The sequence below is a fragment of the Antedon bifida genome, chromosome 6 (genome assembly GCF_963402885.1).
Source record: "Antedon bifida chromosome 6, ecAntBifi1.1, whole genome shotgun sequence".
Classification (NCBI taxonomy): domain Eukaryota; kingdom Metazoa; phylum Echinodermata; class Crinoidea; order Comatulida; family Antedonidae; genus Antedon; species Antedon bifida.
In genome coordinates, this window is record NC_136231.1 from 401,269 (window position 1) to 427,421 (window position 26,153).

At 33.7% G+C, this 26,153-nt stretch overlaps 3 protein-coding genes and 1 long non-coding RNA gene across 6 annotated transcripts in view; 1 reads left to right on the top strand and 3 right to left on the bottom strand.

The window, feature by feature from the left end:
- Positions 1 to 26,153, bottom strand: part of LOC144845863 (uncharacterized) — a 59,245-nt gene that overhangs the window by 6,574 nt on the left and 26,518 nt on the right. The window lies entirely within an intron of this gene.
- On the top strand, positions 709 to 10,709 carry LOC144845834 (cilia- and flagella-associated protein 57-like). Of its 2 annotated transcripts, none has more exons than XM_078703282.1 (20): positions 709 to 800; positions 1,255 to 1,755; positions 2,101 to 2,354; positions 2,769 to 2,934; positions 3,246 to 3,398; positions 3,752 to 3,894; positions 4,258 to 4,423; positions 4,790 to 4,903; positions 5,085 to 5,297; positions 5,705 to 5,878; positions 6,064 to 6,225; positions 6,408 to 6,657; positions 6,876 to 7,066; positions 7,476 to 7,649; positions 7,975 to 8,133; positions 8,335 to 8,478; positions 8,874 to 8,990; positions 9,367 to 9,498; positions 9,783 to 9,926; positions 10,315 to 10,709. In XM_078703282.1, the coding sequence occupies exons 2-20, from the start codon at positions 1,285 to 1,287 to the stop codon at positions 10,627 to 10,629; spliced, it is 3,642 nt and encodes a 1,213-aa protein (XP_078559408.1). In that variant the 5' UTR covers positions 709 to 800; positions 1,255 to 1,284; the 3' UTR covers positions 10,630 to 10,709. The 2 variants fall into 2 exon arrangements, with proteins under 2 accessions (XP_078559408.1, XP_078559409.1); XM_078703283.1 differs by lacking the exon at positions 709 to 800 and adding an exon at positions 986 to 1,100.
- LOC144844175 (putative very-long-chain enoyl-CoA reductase art-1) lies at positions 11,756 to 17,386 on the bottom strand. Of its 2 annotated transcripts, none has more exons than XM_078700928.1 (9): positions 17,332 to 17,386; positions 16,058 to 16,108; positions 15,924 to 15,975; positions 15,198 to 15,239; positions 14,428 to 14,531; positions 14,179 to 14,291; positions 13,653 to 13,831; positions 13,062 to 13,105; positions 11,756 to 12,724 (listed from the first exon to the last, which is right to left on the bottom strand). In XM_078700928.1, exons 1-9 carry the CDS (start codon positions 17,362 to 17,364, stop codon positions 12,404 to 12,406), a joined length of 939 nt encoding a protein of 312 aa, XP_078557054.1. In that variant the 5' UTR covers positions 17,365 to 17,386; the 3' UTR covers positions 11,756 to 12,403. The 2 variants fall into 2 exon arrangements, with proteins under 2 accessions (XP_078557054.1, XP_078557053.1); XM_078700927.1 differs by having other exon boundaries at positions 11,757 to 12,724; positions 15,198 to 15,242.
- On the bottom strand, positions 19,023 to 25,630 carry LOC144844485 (dnaJ homolog subfamily B member 4-like). Its single transcript, XM_078701419.1, has 3 exons — positions 25,441 to 25,630; positions 23,439 to 24,260; positions 19,023 to 21,248 (listed from the first exon to the last, which is right to left on the bottom strand). The coding sequence occupies exons 2-3, from the start codon at positions 24,252 to 24,254 to the stop codon at positions 21,015 to 21,017; spliced, it is 1,050 nt and encodes a 349-aa protein (XP_078557545.1). The 5' UTR covers positions 24,255 to 24,260; positions 25,441 to 25,630; the 3' UTR covers positions 19,023 to 21,014.

Sequence of the window (26,153 nt, forward strand, 5' to 3'; positions counted from 1 at the left end):
AAATCAAACATATATATCGGGACATCAAGCTATCATACCTACAAATAATGATGCATATAGTTTGTTTGTTTTAATTGTTTCTCTGCACACACAACACCTTCAAAATACGACTGAAAACCCACTTGTACACAGAAGCATTTCCTGTTTAACTTTGTCAAGCACCTTTGAACATTATTTTTATGGATACCGGCACTATATAAGTCTGTTTGATTGATTGATTGATTGATTGATTGATTGATTGATTGATTGATTTACAATGAAAAAACAAAATTACACTAAAAAGTACAGAAGAGGCCAAGTTTGGGGACAAACTTTAAGTCATGGCCACCAGACTAAAATAAAAAAAAATTATAATTATGAAAAAAGGTGATAAAAAGCAAGCTAGTTTCTGTCCCGTTTTAAATCTCAATGAGACCATGGATATCCATGGACGAGACGAACTATTATCTCGTTTTACGTTATGTTGACATTGTTTGAGGGCGCTCTTTATAGCAGTCGACGGAAGTGAAGAAGGCAGACGATTAACAAATAAAAATATACTTTAAAAATTATATTTAAGTTATTATGTGTAATTAAATTATAAGGTTATATTAAAAAAATATATCTTATAAATTTAGTTTATTTTATACATTTGAAAGTTAAAAATATCTAAAATATTTTTGTTATTTCTAAGTACTTAGATAAAGTTTATTTTGCTTAGTAACTGTCCATAGCAACTAACACTGCTGTCGCGCGTTTCGTCGATCTCCCGTGTTTGTTGTTTTTGTTGTAGTTGTGATGAGTATTTAATACATTTTCAGGTAAAATTTTGGGCTATTTTGAATTTGAATAATAATCTGTCTTGCTAGATATAGTTACTGAATATCTGTTCGCATCAATTGATGCAGAAATAGGCACTAGCTAGCCTAGCTATATGCCTAGCTAACTAAACTACTAGGGCCTATATTATAGGAGGCCTAGGTAGGCTAGTAAATTGAATGAATGTGCTGATGATGAGCCCTGACTGTGGTGGTGGGGTGACTGTGTCCTGTGTGAGAGGACTAGGCCTAGGTTCTGTCAATGAAACTTCTCTCCGCCATGATCAAAAAGTCAGGCAAAAGGTGTATATTCAGAATGTTAATAAAATTGTATTTTATATTTTTGTATTTTGCCAGTTTTCAAATCACATTTCTGTTTTTTAAATGGACAATAAAGTATATATGACTATGACTACATTAATGATTTCTTTTATAGTTTTAAATTCTATTTCTACAGATTTGAGTGAAGCATCAGCAGCAAATCAAAATGTCAATAGCGACTGCACAGCCTCGCCATGTTTTTGGTTTGAAGGGCAAAGTTAATAACAACATCTGTTATGTGGATGAACAAACCATAGTTTACCCGTCGGGTGCAAATACTGTTTTATATAACATTGATCAAAAATCGCAGAAATTCATTGCGGGATCTGAAAAAAGTCTCGGAACAACAGCAATGTGTGTCAGTCCGAACCGCAGATACATCGCCATTGCTGAAAAGGGCAGCGAGAAAGCTACTATCACTATTTATGACTTGCACTCTTTGCGAAAACGTAAAGTTTTAAGTTCACTGGATATCCAGTCTGTTGAGTTTGTTAGTCTGGCTTTCTCTCCCGATTCAAAGTATCTGATTGCTCAAGCTGGACGACCAGATTGGATACTTCTTTACTGGACCTGGGAAAAGTCAAAGGTCATGGCATCGACAAAAACCTCAAATCCTGCGAACAATGACATTTATCAGGTAAAGATAAACAAAATGTAATCGAAATCATCAATCAAAAATAATGTTTAAGAAAGGTAAAATAATGTACCTGTAGTCTACAGTGTTTATTTAATTAATTTTGTCTCCCTATATTTAAAAAATTAAGTAAAAACTTATGAACCAATGATTACTGTCTTATTTAAAGCACTGTATACACTATCAAACTCTTCATGTGACAAAAAAATAATGTGATGTGCCCTTATATGGACATGATGATGTCATATCACTACCATATTAAGCCAGAGCTTAACAGATTGTGTTAATTTCAGTATTATTCACAATACAATTTATTAGTTGGTAATTGATATATTTCTTCTCTCAAAGGTTTCTTTTAACCCGCAAGACAATACACAGATCTGTGTTGTTGGAAACGGAATCTTCAAGCTTTTCCGTTACAGTGAAGGCAACCTGCGACAGTTTGCCTTTCAGAAGTTAGAGCCACAGAACTACTTGTCACAAGCTTGGGTGTCGGATGAAAGAGTTATTGTTGGCACTGATAATGGCAAGCTTTTCCTATTTGAGTCGGGAGAACTGAGGAATGAATTCTCAATTGTAACAAAGGAAAAAGAAATGGAAAGGTATGCTATGGCCCTTACTACTATTGTTGATAAAATAGTAAGAGTATGACTATTATTATTATTTGGTATTATCAATTCCACTATGGTTTGGTAAGTATCCTCAGGTATAATCACACTTCAGGTCTAATCCCACCCCCTAATTTATGTCTGATTTCACAAACAGGCATATCCCAGGTATAGCCTCAGTATTCACTTTTGGTAAATAAAACATTAAGTCAATTCTGTCAGAACTGCTTTTTACGTCCCTCAGATAAACAGGTTTAAAATTGTAATGTTTCTTGATTTTTTTATTCCCCAATTCCAACAAACTGCTAATAAACTTCACCACTACAGGTTATTTCAAAATAATAGAAACTGCATTTTTTTTATAAGCAAAAGTCTTATATTAGAGACTAATTACGTTTTAATTGACAGGGTTGGGAGTATTGCAGAAGGTGACTCGGTGCCTTCAGGACCACCTCCAGTTACTGCTATTGTAGCTTACTCCAAGGGCTTTGCCTGCTCAGGGGGCATAGGCACAGTTCATCTATTTGAAAAGACAGAAGACAAGGATAACTACAAAAAGGGCAGAGAAATCAAGGTATTATTCAATTAAGTTGCAAGCAATTGTTTCAAATAAATGTTATTACCCGGGTCATTTTGGATCAAACACGTAAAGATACTACCATAATAATGCAGCAAGTAATCAGTGCAAAGTTGTGTCTTGATCTAACCGGGTGAAGGGAGGCAACTGTAAGTGTCTTGCCTAAAGATACAAGCAATGTGGCGAGAGTTGGATTCAAACCACAATCTTACAATTAGTAATCCAATACACTGCGCCACACCTTCTTTCTGTCTGTATTCTCTTGTTTGTAAAGAGAATGTTAATTGATGTTGGTTTCTGATATTTAGATTCCACAAGATGCAATTGGTGCTGACCCAACAAGACAAGAAAATCATACAATAAAGACGGTGACAGTTAGTCCCTCAGAAGAGACATTGGTTTGCAGTACCATCACAAACCAACTCTACTGCATGACTCTCTCCAGTGCTGATCTAGGAAAGGTAACACTGTCATTTTCAGTGACATAATCATCTTTATTCATTATCTTTATTTATCTTATTTTCATTATCAATATGCTACTGTAAGTGTAACCACTATCAATTTCATTTTCTTTTTTTGTTTTTTATTAAGCTCTGTCTACACAATCAAACTAGTTTGACAACAAATAGTAATGTGCCCAAATATGGTGGTTATATGCCCAAATATGGTAGTGATATGCCCAAATTTGGTAGTGATATTACATCATCATGTCCATATATGCGCACATCCCATTTGTTTGTCACACATAAAGTTTGATAGTGACCTTTACGTATTGTAATTTACTTTATCTACACTTTTCTATTTTTTTACATAGCATGGTGATCAAGCGACCTTTGAACTGTTATCCCAACCCTTCCACTTTGGAACTATCAGTGGTTCAGATGTGTGCATCCGTAAACCACTCATAGCCACCTGTTCTGTTGATAGGTCGGTTCGTATCTGGAACTATGAAACAAAGTAAGTTTTTACGGCACTCTATCATGGGGTTAATGTTTCCTTACCACTGTGGTTCTGGGTTCAAGTCATAGCTCCCACATTACCAGAACTTTTTTATGAGGTTAAATTTTAAAAAGAAATGTTTATGATCAGTACATTGATGAGTAAATAAGTAGATAAGCATAGTTAATTTGTTTACTCTTACATAAATTGTAGTTGAACACGACTCAAACCTACAACCTCCAGATCACTAGCCTGGAGGTCAAACTTCTAGACCACCAAGTTTGCGCTGATAGCTAGGATTGGATTCAAGCCCAAGATAGATTAAATGATTTTGTTTTTGTGTAAATTAAAATAATTATACTGTGTCTTTTCCTTTTCCAGTTCCATTGAGCTGCACAAGGAATTCCAGGAGGAAGCATACAGTATAGCTCTTCATCCATCAGGCCTGTTCATTCTGGTTGGTTTTAGTGACAAGTTAAGACTTATGAACCTGCTCATTGATGACATCAGAACATTCAAAGAGTTCACTGTTAGAGGTTGCCGTGAGGTATGTTGCTTTATGTGAACAATTTGAGTATGTATCAATTTATTACTTAACGCCGTTCTTCTGACTTTTTTCGCCTTGGCCGTTTCTCCAAAGTGTTCTGTCAGATGCTATGTTCTTTATTATCTGTAGGTCCGTTACAGTTTTGAATTTTTTTGGTAGTTATATCAATTTGGTAGAAATAACTTTATTGAATAGGACAGAGATGATGTACAGTAGATTTAACTAATTTTTGAAACAAACAGAAATCAATTTTATAATTATGCTGGTGATGAATTAAAATAATCTTCGGTATTGGCAACAGTCATTATTTAATATTACTGTATAATTCTGTATTCTTTTCAATTGTATTTGTTCTCTTTGTTTTAGTGTTCATTCAGCAATGGAGGTCACATGTTCGCTGCTGTTCATGGCAATGTTATTCAAGTTTACTCAACTTCTACGTTTGAGATTATCAACAACTTGAAAGGACACAATGGCAAGGTAATCTAAGTTTTGTGACTGTGATATATGAGTGTGTGCAGTACTGTATGTCATAGATTTTCATGCAATGTGTATAGAGAAAATTAATGTTTTTTATAATTAATCAATATGACAATTACCTTGCTGTTTAATGTAATTACTATCAATTATTATTATCAACATGACTGTCCAAACATTTCAGGTGCGTTCAATTGTATGGAGCGCCGATGACAGCAAGCTTGTTAGCTGTGGAATGGATGGAGCAGTGTATGAATGGAATTCATTCAGCGGAAAACGTGAGGGAGAAAGTGTACTGAAGTCGTGTAGTTACACTTGCGTTACTGTTACTCCTGATGGAAAAACTACATTTGCTGTTGGTTCTGACCGCACTTTAAAAGAGATTACAGATTCTCAGGTTAGTAGTGATTTCAATTTATATAAGTTAATGAAGGACAGGTTAATAAAAAAGACAGATCTTGCATTTTGGGTGTACATCATTCACCGGCCTATTGCATGGTACAAAGATGTTTACAAAATGCAGATCATTCAGTAGCATCCTCAATCTTTGAAATGGGAGAAGAGCAGGTTAATATATGGGAAAGATAAGGCCATTAAAAAAGGCAGATCTCGGATTCTTGCCATGGAGTAGGGCATAGACAGTGCACACTATAAGTTGGTTTTTGTATATTATTACCATCCCCATCCTAGTACAAAAAAAATGACCATTTAGGAGTACCCTCAATCATTGAAATGGAAATTATTGAAATTATGATATCAGCCAATGGCAATATATATCCATTGATAATGTTTACTGCATTTCAGATATTACGTGATGTAGAGGCAACTGATGTCACACTGACCCAAGTTGCAATGTCTCATAATGGACGAATGCTGTTTGCAGGAACATCAGCCGGTACCTTGCGATCAATGAAGTACCCTTTGACCTCACCTGGTGAATGGACAGAAAGCATGGCCCATGGAACAGCAATAACTAAGGTGAGATTGCATAGACACACCTGCTAAATTCAAGACCAAATAAAAAAGGGATGTTTGAATAAATATGACTTGTTGCCCATAACATTTTCAAATGATTTCTTTCTAGATTTAAATTTTAAAACATTATTGCAGTTTTCATTGTAATTGGTCAGATTGTCACTATCATTGTATTCTTTACCCAACAGATGAGGATAAGCTATGATGACCAGTACCTCATAACTGTTTCTGAAGATTCTGTATTGATGATCTGGAAAATCACAGACAAAGAGGGTCGTGGTCTGAAGAGGGACAAAGAAATAGGTTATGCTGAAGAAATCCTTATTACCAAGTCAGACTTGGAAGAAAAGGTAAATGCACTATAATCATTTATAAGCTAACTTTGTGATGATGTACCTGTTAGCAATGCATTTCTATAATAATACTTAATAATATTGCTTGCTGTTGCATAGAATTAGGAAACAAAAGAGGATTACTAAGGTATCTTTTACAGTTAGATAAGACTGCTTATTAACATTTGTTTTATGTGTAGAACTCTGTCATGGCTGAGCTTAAGACCAGAGTAGAAGAGCTAAAGATGGAGAATGAGTATCAGCTTCGTCTCAAGGATATGAACTACAACGAAAAAATAAAAGAGTTGACAGAAAAATTCATTCAGGAGATGGAATCATTGAAGACAAAGAATCAAGTCCTGAAGACGGATAAAGACAAAGAGGAGGCCAGGCACGAAGAAGAACTTGCAGAAATTATGGAGAAAAACTCCAAAGAAAATCAGGATCTTGGTAAATAATATGATGCATTTTTGGAGAATTTTTTTTTTGGTGAAACTTACCAAATTGTTTACCTCATTTAACGCCAAAGAAAAATTCTCAAAAATTATCATTAGAAACCATTCATTTTTGTGTTTAAATTATTCAAAACACTGTAGTTAATTCAATATAAATGTATATTTTTTTTGTTTTCTAAACTTTACATTATAACTCTTCATTTTGTATTGTAGAGCTTGCTAACAACCAGAAGCTGATGATTGAGTATGAGAAGTACCAAGAACTACAATCCAAGTCTCAGAAGATGCAAGAAGACTATGAACGACAACTACAGGAGATGGAAGAGTCTAAGGAACAAGCTTTAGAAGAACTGACTGAGTACTACCAGACCAAGCTACAAGAGAAAACCATCCAGCTGGACCAGGTGAATAATTATAACATTTCTGTTGTTATCTTAAGATCTGTCTACACTATCAAACTAGTTTGACAAAACAAGTGTGATGTGCCCAAATATGGTAGTGATATACCCAAATATGGTAGTGATATGACATCATCATGTCCATATATGGGCACATCACATTTTTTTATGTCAAAAGTGTTTGATAGTGTAGACAGAACTTTACCGTAGAAAAATCAACAGAAACCTGTAATTTTCTGAACAAATTATTATGCTATCTCACAGTCATAGCTGTGTTCAATCATTCTTTATTCACGAATACAAATTTGTACAAAAGAAAGTTTACATTCAATTTAGGTCAATGTTTGGAACTCAAACAAGGCAGGACACAATTTGTTTTAGAAAAATTAATAATATTAAAACTGGTTTCTTTCAGGCAAATGACGAAGCTCGACATCAACAAAGAGAATATGAGGAAACAAAGAAACAGATAGAAGAAGATGCTGACCGCGAGATACTGGACATCAAAAACAAGTATGAACGACGTTTACGAGATGAAAAAGAAGCAAATATGAGATTGAAAGGAGAAACTGGAATTATGAGAAAGAAGGTGAGGAGAGTTTTTAGTTAAACCATTAGGCAAATAATAAAATAGATGCAATTCAGTGTTGAAATCTACAACTGGTCACAGTGGGATAATGTGGGATAATGAACTCATTCTCTAAACCAACCAGCAATAATGCTGAAATAATTAATGTAAATAAAGTGTTAATCAGAAAATCTATAAAGTGCAAAAAGTTACCAAAACCAAAATGCTAACTCTTCTCTTGATATGCCATGTATGTATTGTTTATTAGTATACTAAACACCCACAGTTTTCACCCTCAACATGATGCAGGAGAATGGCTGTTCACTTTTGTTTTATTGTTTTTTAGTTCACCAGCCTTCAAAAAGAAATTGAAGATCACAAAGATGAAATCAAGAAATTACAGAATGAGCAGAGTAAATTACAGAGTGTTATAAAGTCACTTGAAAAAGACATCTTTGGACTGAAAAAGGAAATCCAGGAACGAGATGAGACAATTCAAGATAAGGTAACGTAAATAAGAATAGTCACAACTTAAGGTTAATAAAATAAAAATATTGAAAATATATTACATCGTATTATAACAATAATTACTGACAACTACCAAGTAAGGTTGTAGGATTTTAATGCATTTGGTTTCTTGATTTCCAAACCTCTCACCAACCTGACAAACAGGCTTTTAATATTATTCTCTTTCTATTAAATGTAGGAGAAGAGAATTTATGATTTGAAGAAGAAAAATCAAGAGCTGGAGAAATTCAAGTTTGTGTTGGACTACAAAATTAAAGAGTTAAAGAAACAAATAGAACCTAGAGAAAACGACATAAAAGCAATGAAAGACCAGATACAAGAGGTAAAGAGTTTTAAACAAGTGGTTAGGGTTGACTTATGATACAGGCCTCACAGAATGTGCCTAAGATACTGGCCAGTACCCCGAGTCCCCATACAGCACTCAAACATTTAACTATTTTGTCGAATTGTCTGTATCTTTATATGGTTTTTTATGCTATAAAAGATTTTTGTATCTTATTCTACACAGATGATGATACTGAGAGCATTGTGTTTTAAGTTTTTGAATTTTGCTTTTGTTTTCTTTGTATTGTATGTATTTTCTATGGTGTTATGCTGAAATAAAAAACTGATTTGATTGATTAACAAATTATTCCTAAGCAGTAATCCTAGAACAGTAAGTCAACTAGAAGTAACCTGTTGGACTACAACTTTAAATGTATCTTTGTGTTTTTACAGATGGAAAGTGAGTTAGAACGATTTCATAAACAGAATACGCAACTTGAACTGAACATTACAGAACTTCGACAGAAACTCAAAGCAACAGAAAAAGAAATGTACATGGAGAGACAGCGGGTGAGTGGCAGAGTTTTGTTTAGATTAATCACTTCTATTCTAGGTAATTACATATATAGGTATTACGTATAATCCCACCCCCCTAGAACACAACATTGGGCTGACTTTGATGGACTATACCTGGGGAAACCCTGGTGTAGGAAAAAAATGATTGGTAATGCATGCTTGTAAAAACTCATCTGGAGAGGCCGACATCCAGACTAAAACTCAATACTGGGACTACATCCTGAGATATGGATGTTTGTAAAATTAGACATAAAGTAGGGGGTGGGATTAGATCGAAGTGAGATTATACTCGAGAATATTTGGTAACTTTTTTAATTGTTTTCAAAATCCATAATTTTTATGAAAGTTTATTGTATTGTTTTTGTGTTAGGTACGGGACTCAGAAGCTGTGATGAAGCGATTTAAAACAGACTTGCATAATTGTGTTGCTTTCATTCAAGAGCCTAAGAAGCTGAAAGAAAGCATCAAACAGCTGTATGCTAAACATGTTCAGGATGATACAGTAAGCTTATTTGTTATGTTATACTGTTGAGGTTAAAAACTATGATGTGCCAAAATATGGTAGTGATATGCTTAAATATGGTAGTGATATGCTTAAATATGGTAGTGATATGCTTAAATATGGTAGTGATATGCTTAAATATAGTAGTGATATGACATCATCATATATAGGCACATCACATTTTTTTGTCACATAAAGTTTGATAGTGTAGACAGAGCTTTAGACAAAACCTTGGTATCAGATTCGTTACTGTATTAATTTGTATTGGCACTTTGTTTGTCTAGCCTGAATCTGCCAGTGTGGATGGTGATATTCAGAGAGAATACAGCCGACAACGTAAGCACCTTGAGCAGAGTGTAGCCTCCCTGAGAAAGAAACTTACTAAAGATACAGAAATACATCGTGCTGATAATGTCCGAATCATGCAGGTTAGTTTTTGTGCTTAAATTTGTTTTTTTCTACCTTTTCACAAAAATGCATATTATTGTTTTGTGTATAATAATATAGCAATCAGACATAAAGTTCTCGGAAGACTTCAATAATGACATTTGGTTTTCATGACGCGTCACATGGATATGCAGCAGCTATTGAGTCATTCTGTACACTCTGAGACGTAATGATTCTACAAAGAATGACTATTTTCACTTATTTTAACTGCATAGTCAAAAGGCCGTTATAAAATTCTTGTTTGTTTCTTTGAATTCTTGGTCTTGCTTTAAATCCAGGCATTCTGAGAAATATGGAGAAGTTCTCGATGTTATACACATTCTTTGGCTGTTACCATCTTAAGTATTTTATTTATTTTTTTTAAACCAGGAAAACGTTTCACTTATCAAAGAAATTAATGATTTACGAAGAGAGCTGAAGATCGCCAGAACACAGGTACATGATCTAGAGGCCGCTCTTGGAATAAACAGAAAAAACAAAACACAGCAAGATTCACATGAGAATGTAGACAACATACAGGCCTCAACAACGCTAACAAGCAGAGAAGGCAGAACAGAGGAGAATATCCGCATTATTGAAATGCAACGAAGTGAAATCAAAAAGCTTCGCATTCAGTTGCATGATATTGAAACGGTGTCGCGACCTCCATCAGGTGGTAAGCTTCCTCCGGTGTTGGCGCAGTAGTAAAGCTTTGAACATTTGATCTTATATGTATCAATATCAATGTTATATTATCTTAAAAGTGTATTAAAGATTTAAGTAAGCCGTAGAATGTAATTGTTTCATTTTATTTATATATAAAAAATATGATGTGAATGATTATTAAAGGGTATCTTTAATGAACTATAAATCACCCATATTAGGCTTATCATTATCAAAATCTGATGACATTTCCCAAATCAAGCTGATTAGGGCAAGATTGGAGGATATGAAGTAATAGTAGTGAAGTAGTGAAGTCCCTTGAATAGGGGTTTTTTCGTTTCACATCATATTGTCCCCTTAATAGAGATGTCCCCTGAATAGGGGTTTCCCCCAAAAGGAGGGGTTCTACCATACTCTAAATATATCTTAAGAGTCTTATTTTAGTTCATATGTTTTAATAAGTTAGATATTTCTTCTTTCTATAGTTTTAATGTAAAGAATGTGAATAGAAGATAACATGATTTAGAATTATATTTAATTTTATATTGCAAAACACGTGTCTACAATATGAAAGTGCGTTACTGTATAACATAATTGAACTTCTTGAATGATGAAAGAATAAATAGTCCCATATTAAATATGAACCGAAAATGAAATGCTTCGTATTGTCTTACCCTTGCATATTTCAGTATAATTAAATATAATATTGTGTAAATCAAAAGAAGGTGAATATGTATTGATAATAAATGTTGTAAATAAATGCAGTTATTTCTGAAAACATGGCGATTCCTTTATTTGTAAAAAAGGTGTGAAATGAAAATGTTTTTGCAACTCAGTTAAAAAAGATGGCATTTGTAGTAATCAATCGAGATGGTAGTGTCAATTTCTTTGCAAAAGGAAAAAGTTACTGAAGCACCATCTCCAATAACCATTGTAAGTAAAGCGGTGCAAACTATCTACAGTTACTGTTCTTGTAGCCATCTTCTTCTGAAGACACATGGTCGTCATTGACAGATACTTGGTATCAATTGTGACTGCTGGTGTACTCGAGATTTATGTTTATACCATGCTATACACTCCAAATATGCCACTGTCATCTCAATATAATTTAGTACTCTCTTTTTACATGCACTATCAGATAAATTGTTAATAACAAACTACAATAAAAATCACTTGATTTCAGTTTTTATTGATTTTACATGTAATTATATTATTGATAATCACAACAAAAGATGACATACATGATCATTTTAATTATTATCAGCCCACTACAATTAAAACATATTCATCCAGTTCATTTTGCAAATGTACAAAAACAACAAACTGGAAAAGGTATTTCTTATGAATTTAAAATTTAGAAATTCCAAAAAAGTACATTTCATCTCAAAACCAAATGATTACCAAATATCAAGGTAATTTGCAAAATTTTCATTAAATATTGATAATGAAAAACAATGGATCGCAGCATAAAAGTATAAACATCACATTTTGTAAACATATTTCTGCTATTTTATTATTTTAATTTAATATTAAGAGGGAATTATGGATGTTTTTGGTCATTTTCACGAGATTTTCACAAGACAATTTCAAATACATGATGCACACAGAGTACTTTAAAAACTGTACTTAACAATTGCATATAAAATAACAGACATATTCAAACTTGCAACAATGTATACATCAAATTAATTGACGGCAATAATAATACCTTGCAATTTTCACAGATTTTGTGAACATTAATTAATATTAATTCAGTACATTCATGATATTTTGTTTTCAATTATATTAAATCTACCAAAAAAATTAATGAAGTAGATCAAATGATAAAAGGAATGATTGATTTTCTGCTTCGTGGATAAGAAGAGAATTCTTTCTTGTAGTTACGATGCTTGCCGAGCGCCCACATTGTCATCTGGTAGAAGCCAGCCAGCGTGAATAGACCAGCTGGTAAGCATTGGCTCATAATGGTGAAGCTGAGCCAGGCTCCAACCTCATACATGTAGTTGGGACAACTAACGAATGCAAACGCCAATGTCATAGGGTTTGCAGTCGGGTGTGGAATGCGACGTTCCTTGGTACCAGGCGGTCGAAGGTTACGTAGAGCATAATGAATAGAAAAGTTACCAACTTCATTCATCTATATAATAAAGATATAACAAAAAATTGTTTTTATTTCAATTTATTTGATAAAGGTTTCTGGTGAATACATAATACATTGTTGCCTGCTGTAAAAGAATGTCAACCTAAACTCCAATTCAATCAATGGAACTGGATAATACCATGTTAAGCTAAAGTAACTGGAATACCATGTACATCCTATCTATAGTAGTAAGGGAAATTTACACAGACCGTGGTAACGGTAAGCAGAAAACCGCATATTTGTCGCACATAGAATGGGTCTGCATGGTCATAAGAAATAACATTCTAAATTGAAATAAGAATGGTGACCCAACAATAGTTAATAATAAACTTACCAAAAATACTGCTAGTCCCCCATACAACTGAACATCCCCATACACTGAAAATAAATACATACAGAATATAAAAATTAAAAAACACCAATTTAGTGATATGGCGTAAGGTAAAGGATATCAAACTAGCATGTGAGATGGATGGGTTCGAGACCGGTCTGTGCCATATTGCTTAAAGGACAAGATACTTTCATTGCCTCATTCTTTGGATGGGACATAAAGCAGTTGGTTCTGTGTACATACACTTCTAATTTGATTGAATGATATATATTTTATTCCACCTGAAGCATGTATGACAAAACCAAGATGAGTAACAGTGAAAAAACTGAACAACCATAATCATGATAAAAATAGTACACAAAAATAACAGGAAATAGTCTGTACTGATCATGGTCCTATACACTGGACACTCTGGGAGAACATTATAAAAGAAGAAATTAATAATAAAAATAAAATATAAAAATAACGGTGGATTTATTTCTTCTAGTGTACGAAAAAATTAAAACTAGAAGACTTTAACCTTGATAAATCCTAATTAGAAATCCATTTTTGTAAAACAAAAGATGAATTTAAGAACAAAAATGAAATACTAACTTGGAGGTGTATAAAGAGGGTGGTTGATGTAGTACGACACGAAGGCTGCAAATCCCCAGTAGTAGGAACAGTTTCTAAACAGGTTCATAATGGGCATCGTTGCGTGTGAAAACCGGTGAATAAAAACGGTTTCAAACAGACGTTTTGCATAATGGAAAGTCCAACAGGCTGCAGCAATGCTATCAAACAAAAACAATTGTTATTTTATTCTTTATTCTACTGACTGCTCTTTAATTGACTTTCCTGTAATTTGATTTTATGCACCATTCACTATGTTAAGAAGTCAGTGGTCTCTCCTTTTTAAGAAGAAACTTGTTTCCTTATTTAAAGGCCACTACTAACCATATCCAATAAAAGAAAAACAGTAAAGTAAAAGTACAATTAAAGGAATATGTTGGGAATGGCATTTTATCTATTTCAGTAAAGAAAAAATTAGAAAATCAGTACAATAACATCATATTTTCCAGATCCAATAATAATAAGTTTACACTTATTCATAACCAAAATATATACGTTATTAACTCACTGAACAGCCTGATGCATTGGTTTATCCGCTGCCTGTGTGCCATAGATGATAGCTGGCCTCATATAAAACAACAGATATACAAAAAGAGGCCCTGCATACTCTGATAAAAACACCTGAATAGAAAACAGAGAATGAAATATACCTTTTACCATTGAATAATTGTTAATTGGCACTTTCACTTGGGAAGTTGAAACAGTTCTGATTGAAAAGACTGACAAAAAAAGACTAGGACATTAATTATAAACTAACCAGTGTCCAGCTGATTTGGGGACCAAGATCTTTCAGGTACAGCTCACCACCATTATCCAGTCCCAGATGATCTAAGGTCTCATCATCCTTTATATTCTTACCCTCTGTTTAAATCAAACAAAATCATTTTTAGATTTATGATGGATTCGATTTTTCTCATAATGATAATATGCCATTCTTATAGCCACTAAGTGCTTCACATTATTACCCCGGTTATTTTTGGATCAAACACGAATGGAAACATACTCCCATTAACGCCTTGTGTAGTTTTTTTTTTACCTAACTAGGTACACATTTGTACACCTGGGTGGAGAGAGGCAAACAGAAGTGTCTTGCCTAAGGACACAAGCAATGTGACAAGTATTGGACATGAAATCTCGATCTCACGATAAGTAGTCTAACGTCCAATACGTTGCGCCACACGCCCCTTTGATTATAGAGTGTATTGCTAAACTTATAAGCAAAATAAACATTAATCTGTGAAAATATCATACTGCATTTGGCTTTGTGGTCTAAATGGTATGGTACCTGCCCTGTTCGCAAGAGGTCTCAAGTTTGAATCCTGCCACAGACATTTTTTCATACAACAATATGGGCTGGGGTATGGTGTAGTGCTTGCTGGAGGTGGCCAGTGTAAAAATTTAAACTACAGTTCACTTCTTCTCGGTGTTGTTTATCAATCTTAGCACACACCCACTTTTAAGCATCCATATTCTGTGCCTATGTACAGTTCATTTTATTCTTTATTATAATAATTGTTCTGTACTTACTAATTGAAGATCTGATTGACTGACGCTCAGGATACAATTTACCTTCTGAAAAAAAATTTGTACAATAGAGGCCCTATTTCACATACCATGTGGAGTCAAAGGTCGGTATGTAAATTAGATGATCATTAACATCTGGTAAATGTCATTATTTAAATTAAAGCATATTCATTGAAAGCAAACTTCTACAAAGGCAAAATAAATTTGTACATCTGGACAATTTGTAATGTTACAAGAAAAAACTTTACTTGGAAAAAATGCATAATCAAAATAACAAACAATTTTACACAGTAAAATACTCTTTTTATCAGAAATATTTATCCAGTAAGAAAAAATTAATTTGTAAGTATTGGAAATCAGTAAAATTCCTATCTTATATTAACATATATGAAAAAGTGCTGTAGCACCACGTTAAAAAAAGGCTTATTTCACGATTAGATGCTTGATCATCATCATCTGCTTTGCTGCTGACAACGATCATCATCATCTGCTTTGCTGCTGATGACGTAGTCTCATAATCCACAGTGGGTATACAATGACATCAATGACATACAATGACATACAGTGGGTATACAATGACATACAGTGGGTATACAATGACATCAATGACATACAATGACATACAATGACATACAGTGGGTATACAATGACATCAATGACATACAATGACATACAGTGGGTATACAAACAATGACGTCAGCAGAATAATCTGAACATTATTATACTTACTTTGTGTGTAAATTTTTTTTTTAACTTCCGATATTGTAGACGACTTGTTAAGCTGAAAAATAAATACAAATATAGTTATAGGTTATTAATATTATTCACAATGCAAAATAATTTGTAAAAAGTAAAATATTTACCCCAGATAACTTGGTGACTGGCTTGCCTGTACCTGCTCGTAACACTTGTATCTATTTTTGGGGAAAACATTTCAAGTCAATTAAAGGATGAATTTGATATATGATGGTACTGCCACTGGTAGGCTTATAGTTAAAGATGTATTGTCCCTTTGACAAATTAAAAATAATAAAAAATAAAATATTTCGAAAAAAAGTGGGTCATTTTGAAGTATCATAATAGTTATTAACTTTCACCAAAATTTAGTTGAAAAAAAAAATCATTTACTGAAATACACATGTTTTTTTGATCAAAACATATCCCATAATGTAACGCACTTGTGTGGCTACTCTGTATACATAATCATAAAACTTCCTCGCAATCTGTGTGAAAACACCTTCCAAAATGTTACGAGTTGTAAACAATCATAATTAGCATATCATGCATGCATACTCGTGGTTTGAAATCTTTGTTTACTTTCGCTCGCGATGATTTTCCAGACAAAATGTAATCAAATTAATTTACCTGTTAATTACGTAAACTTGTTGTTTTAGGCTCGAATTTTCAACTTAAAGTGAATAACTTTAATATTACTTTGATATGGCCAATTTAAATTTAGAATATTTTGACCTTCATTTTTGTGTGTGTTCAAGGGACAATACATCTTTAAATACTTTATTTAAAGTCAAGTCTGTCTCCAGGCTTGGTCCACGTATAAAAAGAGCCCCAACCTCACGGATGGTGAGTAAAATGAATAAAAGGAAAACAAATGTTTTAATAAACAAAATATTTTTTTTACTTTTTATTCTTTTTTTAAAAATTTACTCAACATCCAGTCCATGAAGTTTTAGGCTGGTTTTATTTCATAAGTCTATATTAAATTAGCCATGTTTTGATAAATTAATTATAGTACAATGTTACGACCAATCAACAAAATGCGGCTGACCCCGGTTCTCTTATGCCGCGGGATGCCATGTGGCTAAGCCTTACTACCTACCCAGGTCTACTCCTAGAAATGCTAAAAGTCTAGCAAAAGACTACCTTTCTACCGGCTGTGTGTAAAACTAAATATGCATAGGCCTAGCTAGGCCATATGCCTAGGCCTAGCCTGCTGGGCCTAGTTAGCTAGCAAGCTAGCGCCGGTGTTTTTACCACCAGTTGCTATGATTACTAAATTGGGATCTCTAGACTGATGATGTGCATTAAATAAAGAAACCACATTTTGACCGCAAAATTCATTCTACATAAAATCTCAAGCTGTAAAGATACAACAAAAATATTATTAGGCCTAGGCTACCTCCATGATGTATTGGATTGATTCTCGCTGCATGCTCGACGTCGTCCCGTCCGCCGTCCGGCGGCGGGCCATTGCTTTTCTTTCTATTTTTGAAATGTGTATGTCGCCCTCTTTCTCTCAGTAGGTACTTATTATAAAGTATAATCGTATTATTTTAAAATATTATATCCGCCTATATCGAACAGGCTGATATACTAACTTATTTACCAAAATCGCACCCTGTGCTGACTCGTACAAAAACGAAACCTTATTTCCTCCTGACCCTGAGTGATCATTAATTGTGATTCTTATTTAAATCCCTTGGCATGGCCCCATTTATATAGTATGGTTCTGTAAAAAGATATCCTATTTGACTTTTGAGTCATCAGCTGCTTCGTAACAAAAATGAGAGTGTATTTATCACCATCTCGCATTCAAACTATATGCACAGTACATTGATCCAACAGCAACATGATTACACATTCGAACCTGCTGGAGTAGTGGAAAGAACTGCTTATCACAACTTCATCCGCTAAGATGAAGATTCAAATTTCGCAAGTATTTTTCTCAGTGAACAATTTCGAAACTTACTGATGATGAGCATCCTTAACGCATACAATAAATCGGATCTATAATATGAGGACAAGTTCTGTCTTGGTGATGATGAAAATCAATATAACATTATACTACGATGAAAGAGATGAAAAATATAATGCAATTTGACGTCAAGAGTTTAGATAATATTTTGTTTATGTTGTTTCAACATCTGTGATATTTAAAGAATGTAGGCCTAAACCAGTCAACATTAGAAAATGTTGTTTTGAAGACAGTAGGCCTATGCCCTGATTTTTTGTATTAATGAGTTCAAGCAACGTTCAATAAAGTGCAAGTTAATATAAGTTAATAATTCATAATTAGAAAAGTAACGTAACATATATTGAATTCCTTTGTCAGGTCTGTGGCCGTATTCATCATTCACACTTGGGCTATTGGAAAACACTTAAATATTTATTGAGTTAAGTTAAATACTTAATATTTAAGTAAAATGTCTCACTTTAAAGTGTTTGGTGAATACGGCCACAGGATCAGAAATAGTAGGCCAACACATACAGCCTAATTGACAATATCCACGAGACGATCGAAAATATATTTTGTTTATTAAAATTTTTTTTTTAATTATCTCTATCGCAATTTAATTAATGGACACAAACTGCCGTTTTCTTAAAATTAGAGGGGGTCTATGAATCATGGCTTATGCTAAAATATTGGTCCTTGTTAAGCTTGGTTCCCAATTGGACACAACGTAACTACGTAGCGCGTAACTCAAAGTGAGTTGACCAATCACAGTCTCGGATGTTCCATCGTGTTATGATTGGTCAAATTATTTGCGGTGCGGTTTACATCCTTTTGTATGCGTCCTGTTGGTGGGAAGAACCAAGTTTTGATAACGTTTTCTGGGACCAAATACACGCACACTCGACATCGATTCAAGTTATTAGGCTAGGCCTACTCTCAATAACTTGTAGTGAAGGGAAACGAAGAAAACGGTTTAATAAGATTATGGCCGGCCACCAAAGAAATCGGCCGCACAGTTTTAAATGCCTCTCCACTCAACACAATCGTGCGGCTGAAAACAACAGATCTACTCATCGCCCTTTCATTAAATTGTTAGATCTGATTAACGAACAAAACAACAACAAACATTTTTTTTTTTTTCAGTTTTGTATCTTTATTCTGTGATTAACTGCACTATCCTGCATTGTAACAGCCATTGATTAACATATTTATAAATATTAAGGTTTTTAACTGGCCTTTTCACTAAGCAACATAAGATAAAAACACAAAATAGTTTTTGGTATCTTTATAAGACTTTCCTATAACAGTATACTATTTGTTATATATGTGTCGTATGAAGCATTATTATTTATTGTGCTGAAAAACTGTATTTTAAAAAATAATAATTTTCTATGTACTGTATTTGTTTGTACATTTTATTTGTATATATTAAATATTAGCAGTTATTCTGTTGACCTCATGCACATAACTTTCTTCTGGTAAATTAGTTCTTTTTTAACTTGCTGAATAAATACTTTTAATACACAGTAAATACTTAGATGATACTAACACATATAGAATTATTTCTTTTTCATAAAATTAACAACAAATAAAATCTGGCAGTATTTTCTATCCTTTTTGCAATATATCTCTTCAGCAACCTACAGCCTTAGTATTTCATTAATTATTCACTCTATAATATCTTCCTCATACTAACACACTCACTACATATAATTTTGCTGTATAATATACTTAGTATATACTTAAATGTTAAAATTTAATAATGTATTTCCATTAAAATATACATATTTACACATAAACTATTTTAAATTAGCACATGTCAGTCAAAGGGTTCAAATATAGAAAAAACAATGTCAAATAAATAAATAAAATATTAAATTGTTTTACTAAATGCATGTTGAACAAACTCATGCTTTCTGCACTTAGTTATCAAGTTACATATGTGATAATTATGTGATGTATCCCGGATTACAGGACTGAATCCGAACTCAGTGTGAAATGTACCGTAATTGGAGTTATTAATAAAGGATAGGATTTAACTTACAACATTAGAATTTCCTACATGATATATTATGATGATCATTAATTTCATGAACTATATATTACAGTTCTTTCTAATCAAAAGTTTCTTATTTTCAAATCTAACACATAAAACTAATCTACAAGGTATTTCTATAAAAAAAATTATAAATGTAAATTATGAATAAAATAACTACTGAACCAAATATTACTGCCTTTAAACTAATGAACCTCTATAAGAATTACACCAAACACCAAGAAATCAGCCATTGTTTCCTCCAACTTGTGTAGACACGATACAGTAAAGTGGACTAGTATTAGTATTCCTTAGTATAGCCTATACTGTAGGTTTTTACTATACATTTAACACTAGACCTACATTGAGTAAAGTCTGAGAAATAAATACCCCTAAAGCACCAACAATTACACAGAACTATAATTCTATTTCTGGTCAAACAGAGTTTCCATACAATATTTACATATTGTCTAATAGTATTTATAATTGTTCATTTCCATATTATAATAATTAGTTTATAATTTAATTAATAAAGAGAGAGTGTGTTATAAAAAAAACATACATGTAGCTACTACAGTACTCTACGTACAGTACCAGCATACATTGCAATCACTACTTATAACTTTGAAAATACACCGACTACCAACTGAAACTTTAGGTTTGTTCGCCAGAATTTTACTTATAAGGTGCCGACATTGCCACAAACCTGCTCACCATTAAATCATGGCTAGTACTAAAAAAGATGGCTGCCATACATTCAATATTGTAGTTATATCACATAAATTACTACTTCATAAAAAGAACATTAAAATATGGCATCATATTATTCACAGCACCATTAATAAGCAAGATAGAAAACAATTCATCATTTTACAATGTATTTTTTTTCCATCGTTTATTTAAAAGGATCTACCATGCTGTTTGTTCCTTCAATTTGAGTCAAGTCAAGGTGATGATCTTAGTGTTCCTATCAGCTGACTATCTAATAATTCCAATATAAACGTAATTTCTCCATTCAAATCAAGAGTTTCATGTGTTTCACATAATGTTCAGCTGATGAAAAGTTAAGAAGTATCAACTTGACTTAGTAGCTTCAGTAACGCGGTAAACAGTCTGCTAAGATTTCCTTTGTAGAATTTGTTATGTGTTCAGGGAAGCCAATATCAAACGTGATGATTAGATCTCCACGACGTGTTGGCTGTTTCGGAAATGGCAATCCTTCTCCACTTATGCGTTTCTTTGTAGACGGTTTGATTACGTCATGGACAGGAACTTGTATCGTCCTACCTTCTATTGTAGGTACTTGTAGTGTTGTACCAACCAATGCCTGAAATATGAATAAATTAATTAGTAATTAATGTAAATTGTATTCTCAGTAATTTATAAGGGACACCTTCCCATAGAACGAATGACTGGCAATATATGTTTTATAACACCAAGGCCACCCAACCCACCTCTTCTTAGGAGACACTTTGATGGGTTCAGAAGGTGTCCCCTGTAAGCATTATGTACTTATCCACTCTTGTTTGAAGCAAAACACAATGTTGTAATAGGACAACTATACAGTATGGAATGAATGAGTGAAAATGTTCTTTTTTCATTTTTAAACTATTCCGCGATAGGACAACCTACCACACAAACAAATTATAAATAATTTGTCATAGTTGTGATATCGGTATAATAATAATATTCTTCACTGTTTCTAGACTTTATCCATGATTTAATAACCCGACTTGTACTGACAACTGCTGAATGTCAAATCAGAATTTCCTGTTTACTTAATTGCTAATAATTGCTTTGACTTTTTATAGGCATTCAAACATCCATGGGAAATCAGTTTACAATAAACTTGTCCTAACTATGATGCAGAATGAAAACCAATTACAAAATGAAATACAGTCAACTCTACCAATACCGGACATCCTTGGGCCGGCCCAAACATACTTGGGACGGCCCAAACTTGGATATCCCTTGGATGGCCCAATACCCGGACGGTCCTGGTACAGTACAATGCCGGACATCCCTGGCATGGACCAAAACATCATGGTTTTATTGAATCCAATTTAAGTATCACTATAATAAATGAATTTGGGACCTTCAACCAGTTTGCAGAGTCTATTAATTTTTTAAAATAATTGTCGGGTAATTGACTGGTAAACTTAAAATTATATACAAACTTTGTACCTAAAACACTAAGACTCTTTTTTGGTAGGTGAAGGGTGGGGAGAGCGAGTGTAAAATTTAGATTTCAAAAGAGAGGAAAGTGATGATAAATTATGTTAAAATACTTTGGCATTGAACCAGTTAAATTATAAAATAAAAAAAAATTATTAAATTAGTTAGTTACAACAAAGAGTTGAATGTTGCCAAAATATAAAAAAATACCATGTTGTACTGTGTTGATTTAAACAAGCCAAACTTAGTGAGTGGGGACAGCAGGAGGTTGAGCAACAGGATGCTTCTACTACAAATTGTCAATTATTGACAGAATTATTTCTAAAAAACAATTATGAAACGTTTCATAATTATAATTATTACAGTTTTGAATTATTTTTAACTACAAAAATATCCTCTGTCCAAAATTAATGTTATTTTGTTTCTGTTTTTGTTTCTATTTTATACTATTACTAAATAATTAATAATAGAAACATTTCAGAAACAGCTCCGTTTTTAACATAACATTGTTTGTAGATGATTACGTACTGAACATGTCTAGATGATCACGTACTGAACATGATCACGTACTGAACATGATCATGTACTGAACATGTCTAGAAGATCATGTACTGAACATGTCTAGATGATTATGTACTGAACATGATCATGCACTGAACATGTCTAGATTATCATGTACAGTACTGAACATGATCATGTACTGAAAATGTAGATGACCATGTACTGAACATAAAAATGATATCTCATTAATAATAGTGGCCTGACCAGATAAACATAATACATGAATAGCAATTCAATAGGTTATAGGTAAGCTGTACATAGTTTGTGTCAAATGAACACAAGCTATTCTTGACAATTATTAATAGCATAGGCAATTCACAGCAGATGCACATTCTCTAGGCATATAATTGTTTATTCACGAGGTTAGCTATTTATAATCTTTCACGAACCATTGAGTCTATGCGTTTACTTTCCTTTTTAAACTTTAAAGTATGGTGAGCAAATTGTATTGTTGGGAATGGCTAGTTGCTTGGTGATAAAACGAACAGTTTGAATAAAGAGTTGTGGTATAAAGAAAAATATTGTCCATAAATAAATTAGTTAGTACAGTGTGTCTGAAATAAATTTCATGGATTATTATACAGTTATTATTCAGGTTAATAATATGAGGGTAGATTTTAATATTAAAGTAAAGAATATTGTGTGGCCAGCATGATACTGGGCAGTACAGTAAATAGGCCAGTTTTCAATGGTAGCTTAAACCAAAACATTGTGTGGTCAGTATTAAATACTAGTAGGCCAGTTGTCAATGGTGGTAACATAAACCAAAGCATTTACTTACATCCCGAAGAGAAACCTTGGCTTTGAATATTAAATTGCTTCCCTCACGAGTAAAAACTGGATGCGGCTTATCCTTAAGGATAAATACAATGTCTGCTGGTATATTGGATGCCGTTTGGTCCCCTTCTTTTGGGAAGGTTATCCTTGTACCTTCTTTCCAGCCAGGTTTTACTTGAATTTCTAATACTTTATCCTCTATGCGTGTTGTTTTTTTGTCTGAATTTAAAACCTTTCTCGATATTTTCATCTTTTTTGTGCATCCCCTATAAATGTCTTCTAAAGAAACCTTAAGATCATGTTGTATAGCAGAGTCTTGTTGTCTCTTTTTGTGCATTCCGCCGCCACGCATACCTGGGTGTCCCATATTATTTCCAAACTGGCCAAAATTCATCCCGCCAAATCCATCTCCCATGTCCATAGGCTCGCCCATATTAAAACTCATTCTTGAGCCAGCCCCATTCTGCCCTCCGCCATGCATATTAAAGAACATATCAAAGGGAGATTGACCAGGACCGAAAAAACTTTCAAATGTGGCGTTAGGATCGCCGTGATACGACCATGACGTATTCCCGCCACTGTGTCCATTATGCGTGCCATGTTTAAGGCCTTCCTCACCAAACTTATCATAAATATCTCTCCTTTTTTTATCGCTTAGTACTTCATATGCTTCAGATATTTCCTTGAATTTGTCCTCGGCTCCCTTTGACTTATTCTTATCAGGGTGATGTTTCAGAGCCTGCTTCCTATACGCTTTCTTAATCTGATCATCCGTCGCTCCTTTTGTTATTCCAAGAATTCTGTAGTAGTCTTTACCCATAGTTATCTGAGTTTTCCAAAAGAAAGTAAACATTTATTAAATTAATACACTTTACACTTATCATTAATCACCAATGTGAATCATTGATTGTCAGTAGGCCACGGCCACTTTCCTTACAAAATGTGTCCTGTTTACACTGATGACAGATTTAATCAGTTGGTGGCGTTTAAAACTGGTGTTTTTCTGGTTTTTTTGCTATAAAAAGTGCTCTTTTTTATGCTAAATTGATAATGAGATTGTGACGTCTTTACTTAATAACCACTGTATTTTTCTTGGTAAAGTTATGGCTGTCGTTACTTACTGTAAACATTGTATATAGGCAGACAGATTTTTCAGTTATCTAGCGGCGCTCCATACCAAATACCACAAGTTGTTTTAATAGGGAGGTTTCGCAACCTTACGAATACGATAACGAAAACGGATACGTCACACATTTGTGAAACTTTTGAGCTGATCCCCAATTCATATTCGTAAAGCGTATTCGTGTTGACGAATATCACCAGTCATATTCGTAACTACAAAACGAGTATAGTTTTTGATCTATTTTGCACATTCTGAATTTGAATCAGGAACGATTCATGATTATAATATAATTATAGATTTATTGAAAGTAATTTACTAAAGTAATTTACTAAAATGCTAGGTCAATTTTGATAAATAGCAGTTTTTAAAGTCCTCACTCGCTTTGATGTTACGCTAGGCCGAGGCAGCCAAGCACCAAGCAACACGTACACGCGCTTCGCTCAAATTTACCGCAGTCATATTTTGGAAGGCGCCCTCAATATTTCGTTGCCATGCGAAACAGATTTTTACTGGCTTACGAAAACGAATACGTGTGCGTGACGTATCCGTTTTCGTTATCGTATTCGTAAGATTGCGAAACCTCTCTATTAACCGATATCACATAAACCGACATTCACCATATTGAATAATAATTCCTCTAAATAAATCTAGCCTAGGCCGCCTAGAGGTAGACGGTAAATAAACAAAGCATGCAACTACAGTAATATGTACGTGTGTGGTGACTATGAAACAATTTACGTATTTCAATAACAAATACTAGCCATCTATCTAGGCATAGGCCTAGCCTAAAATAGGCCGATTTGAAGAGAGTACCTTTTAAAGCACTATGTAACCTACCGACCTATCTAAATTTAATCACAACTCAGTCTGGTGGAGAGCTTACCTTTTTGCTGGGCCTAATACGAAATTCTTGCTTACAAAACTGAAGAGAAATATACCAAATGAGTCAACTATTTTTTACTAATTGGCTTACACTATGTTGTAATTCTTAAATGATTTTCAGAAGACTTATTTTTAGAAAATAACCAACCAAGGACCTATCAAATCAAACGACGAAATGTTTCTCTCGACGAGTCGAGAGTGACGTTGGTGGGTGGTGTCTCTCAGTGTGTCATGTGTCCAGATAATTCGAAAAACGCCACCATACTTCTAGAATATTCTGTGAGTCATCTATTTAACTCAGTAACTTTAGAGCAGACAGACATATAAATTGTAGTAAGACCCTATTTAACCCTCAAATGAAAAAACAAATCACCCACAAAAATATGAGAACTGACCACAAATGTGAAAACAAATAAACCACAAATGTGAAAACAGAACCAAGAGCATCACCACCCACACAATGTGATAAATAATATTTTATAATCAAAGTTGTGCTTAAATTAAATCCAATCAAGGTAATCTTACAACAGGATGCTGATTTCTGGAGATTACCTGTGGCTGCGATACCATCAGTCCACGCCCATGAACAGACACCGCGTCGCATAGAATTTGGCATTTGTCGCAGCCAGATATAAGATCAAAGGACTGTTACGAGTTCATATCTTGGCAAGGCAAGCTGAGTGTGATAATTGTTTTCACATTTGTGGGGGGCTA

What these genes read in the sequence shown, in the direction of transcription:
- LOC144844485 (XM_078701419.1), bottom strand. Translation starts at nt 24,254, where the DNA reads ATGGGTAAAGACTACTACAGAATTCTTGGAATAACAAAAGGAGCGACG. An exon ending in CCAAGGTTTCTCTTCGGGAT is followed by an intron (nt 21,249 to 23,438) that starts GTAAGTAAATGC and finishes TTCATATTTCAG; the next exon opens with GCATTGGTTGGTACAACACT.
- LOC144845834 (XM_078703282.1), top strand. Translation starts at nt 1,285, where the DNA reads ATGTCAATAGCGACTGCACAGCCTCGCCATGTTTTTGGTTTGAAGGGC. An exon ending in AAAAGGGCAGAGAAATCAAG is followed by an intron (nt 2,935 to 3,245) that starts GTATTATTCAAT and finishes TCTGATATTTAG; the next exon opens with ATTCCACAAGATGCAATTGG. An exon ending in CTGTTAGAGGTTGCCGTGAG is followed by an intron (nt 4,424 to 4,789) that starts GTATGTTGCTTT and finishes TCTTTGTTTTAG; the next exon opens with TGTTCATTCAGCAATGGAGG.
- LOC144844175 (XM_078700927.1), bottom strand. Translation starts at nt 17,364, where the DNA reads ATGCAGCGAGAATCAATCCAATACATCATGGAG. An exon ending in AAAAAAAATTTACACACAAA is followed by an intron (nt 15,243 to 15,923) that starts GTAAGTATAATA and finishes ATTTTTTTTCAG; the next exon opens with AAGGTAAATTGTATCCTGAG. An exon ending in GTCAATCAGATCTTCAATTA is followed by an intron (nt 14,532 to 15,197) that starts GTAAGTACAGAA and finishes TGATTTAAACAG; the next exon opens with AGGGTAAGAATATAAAGGAT.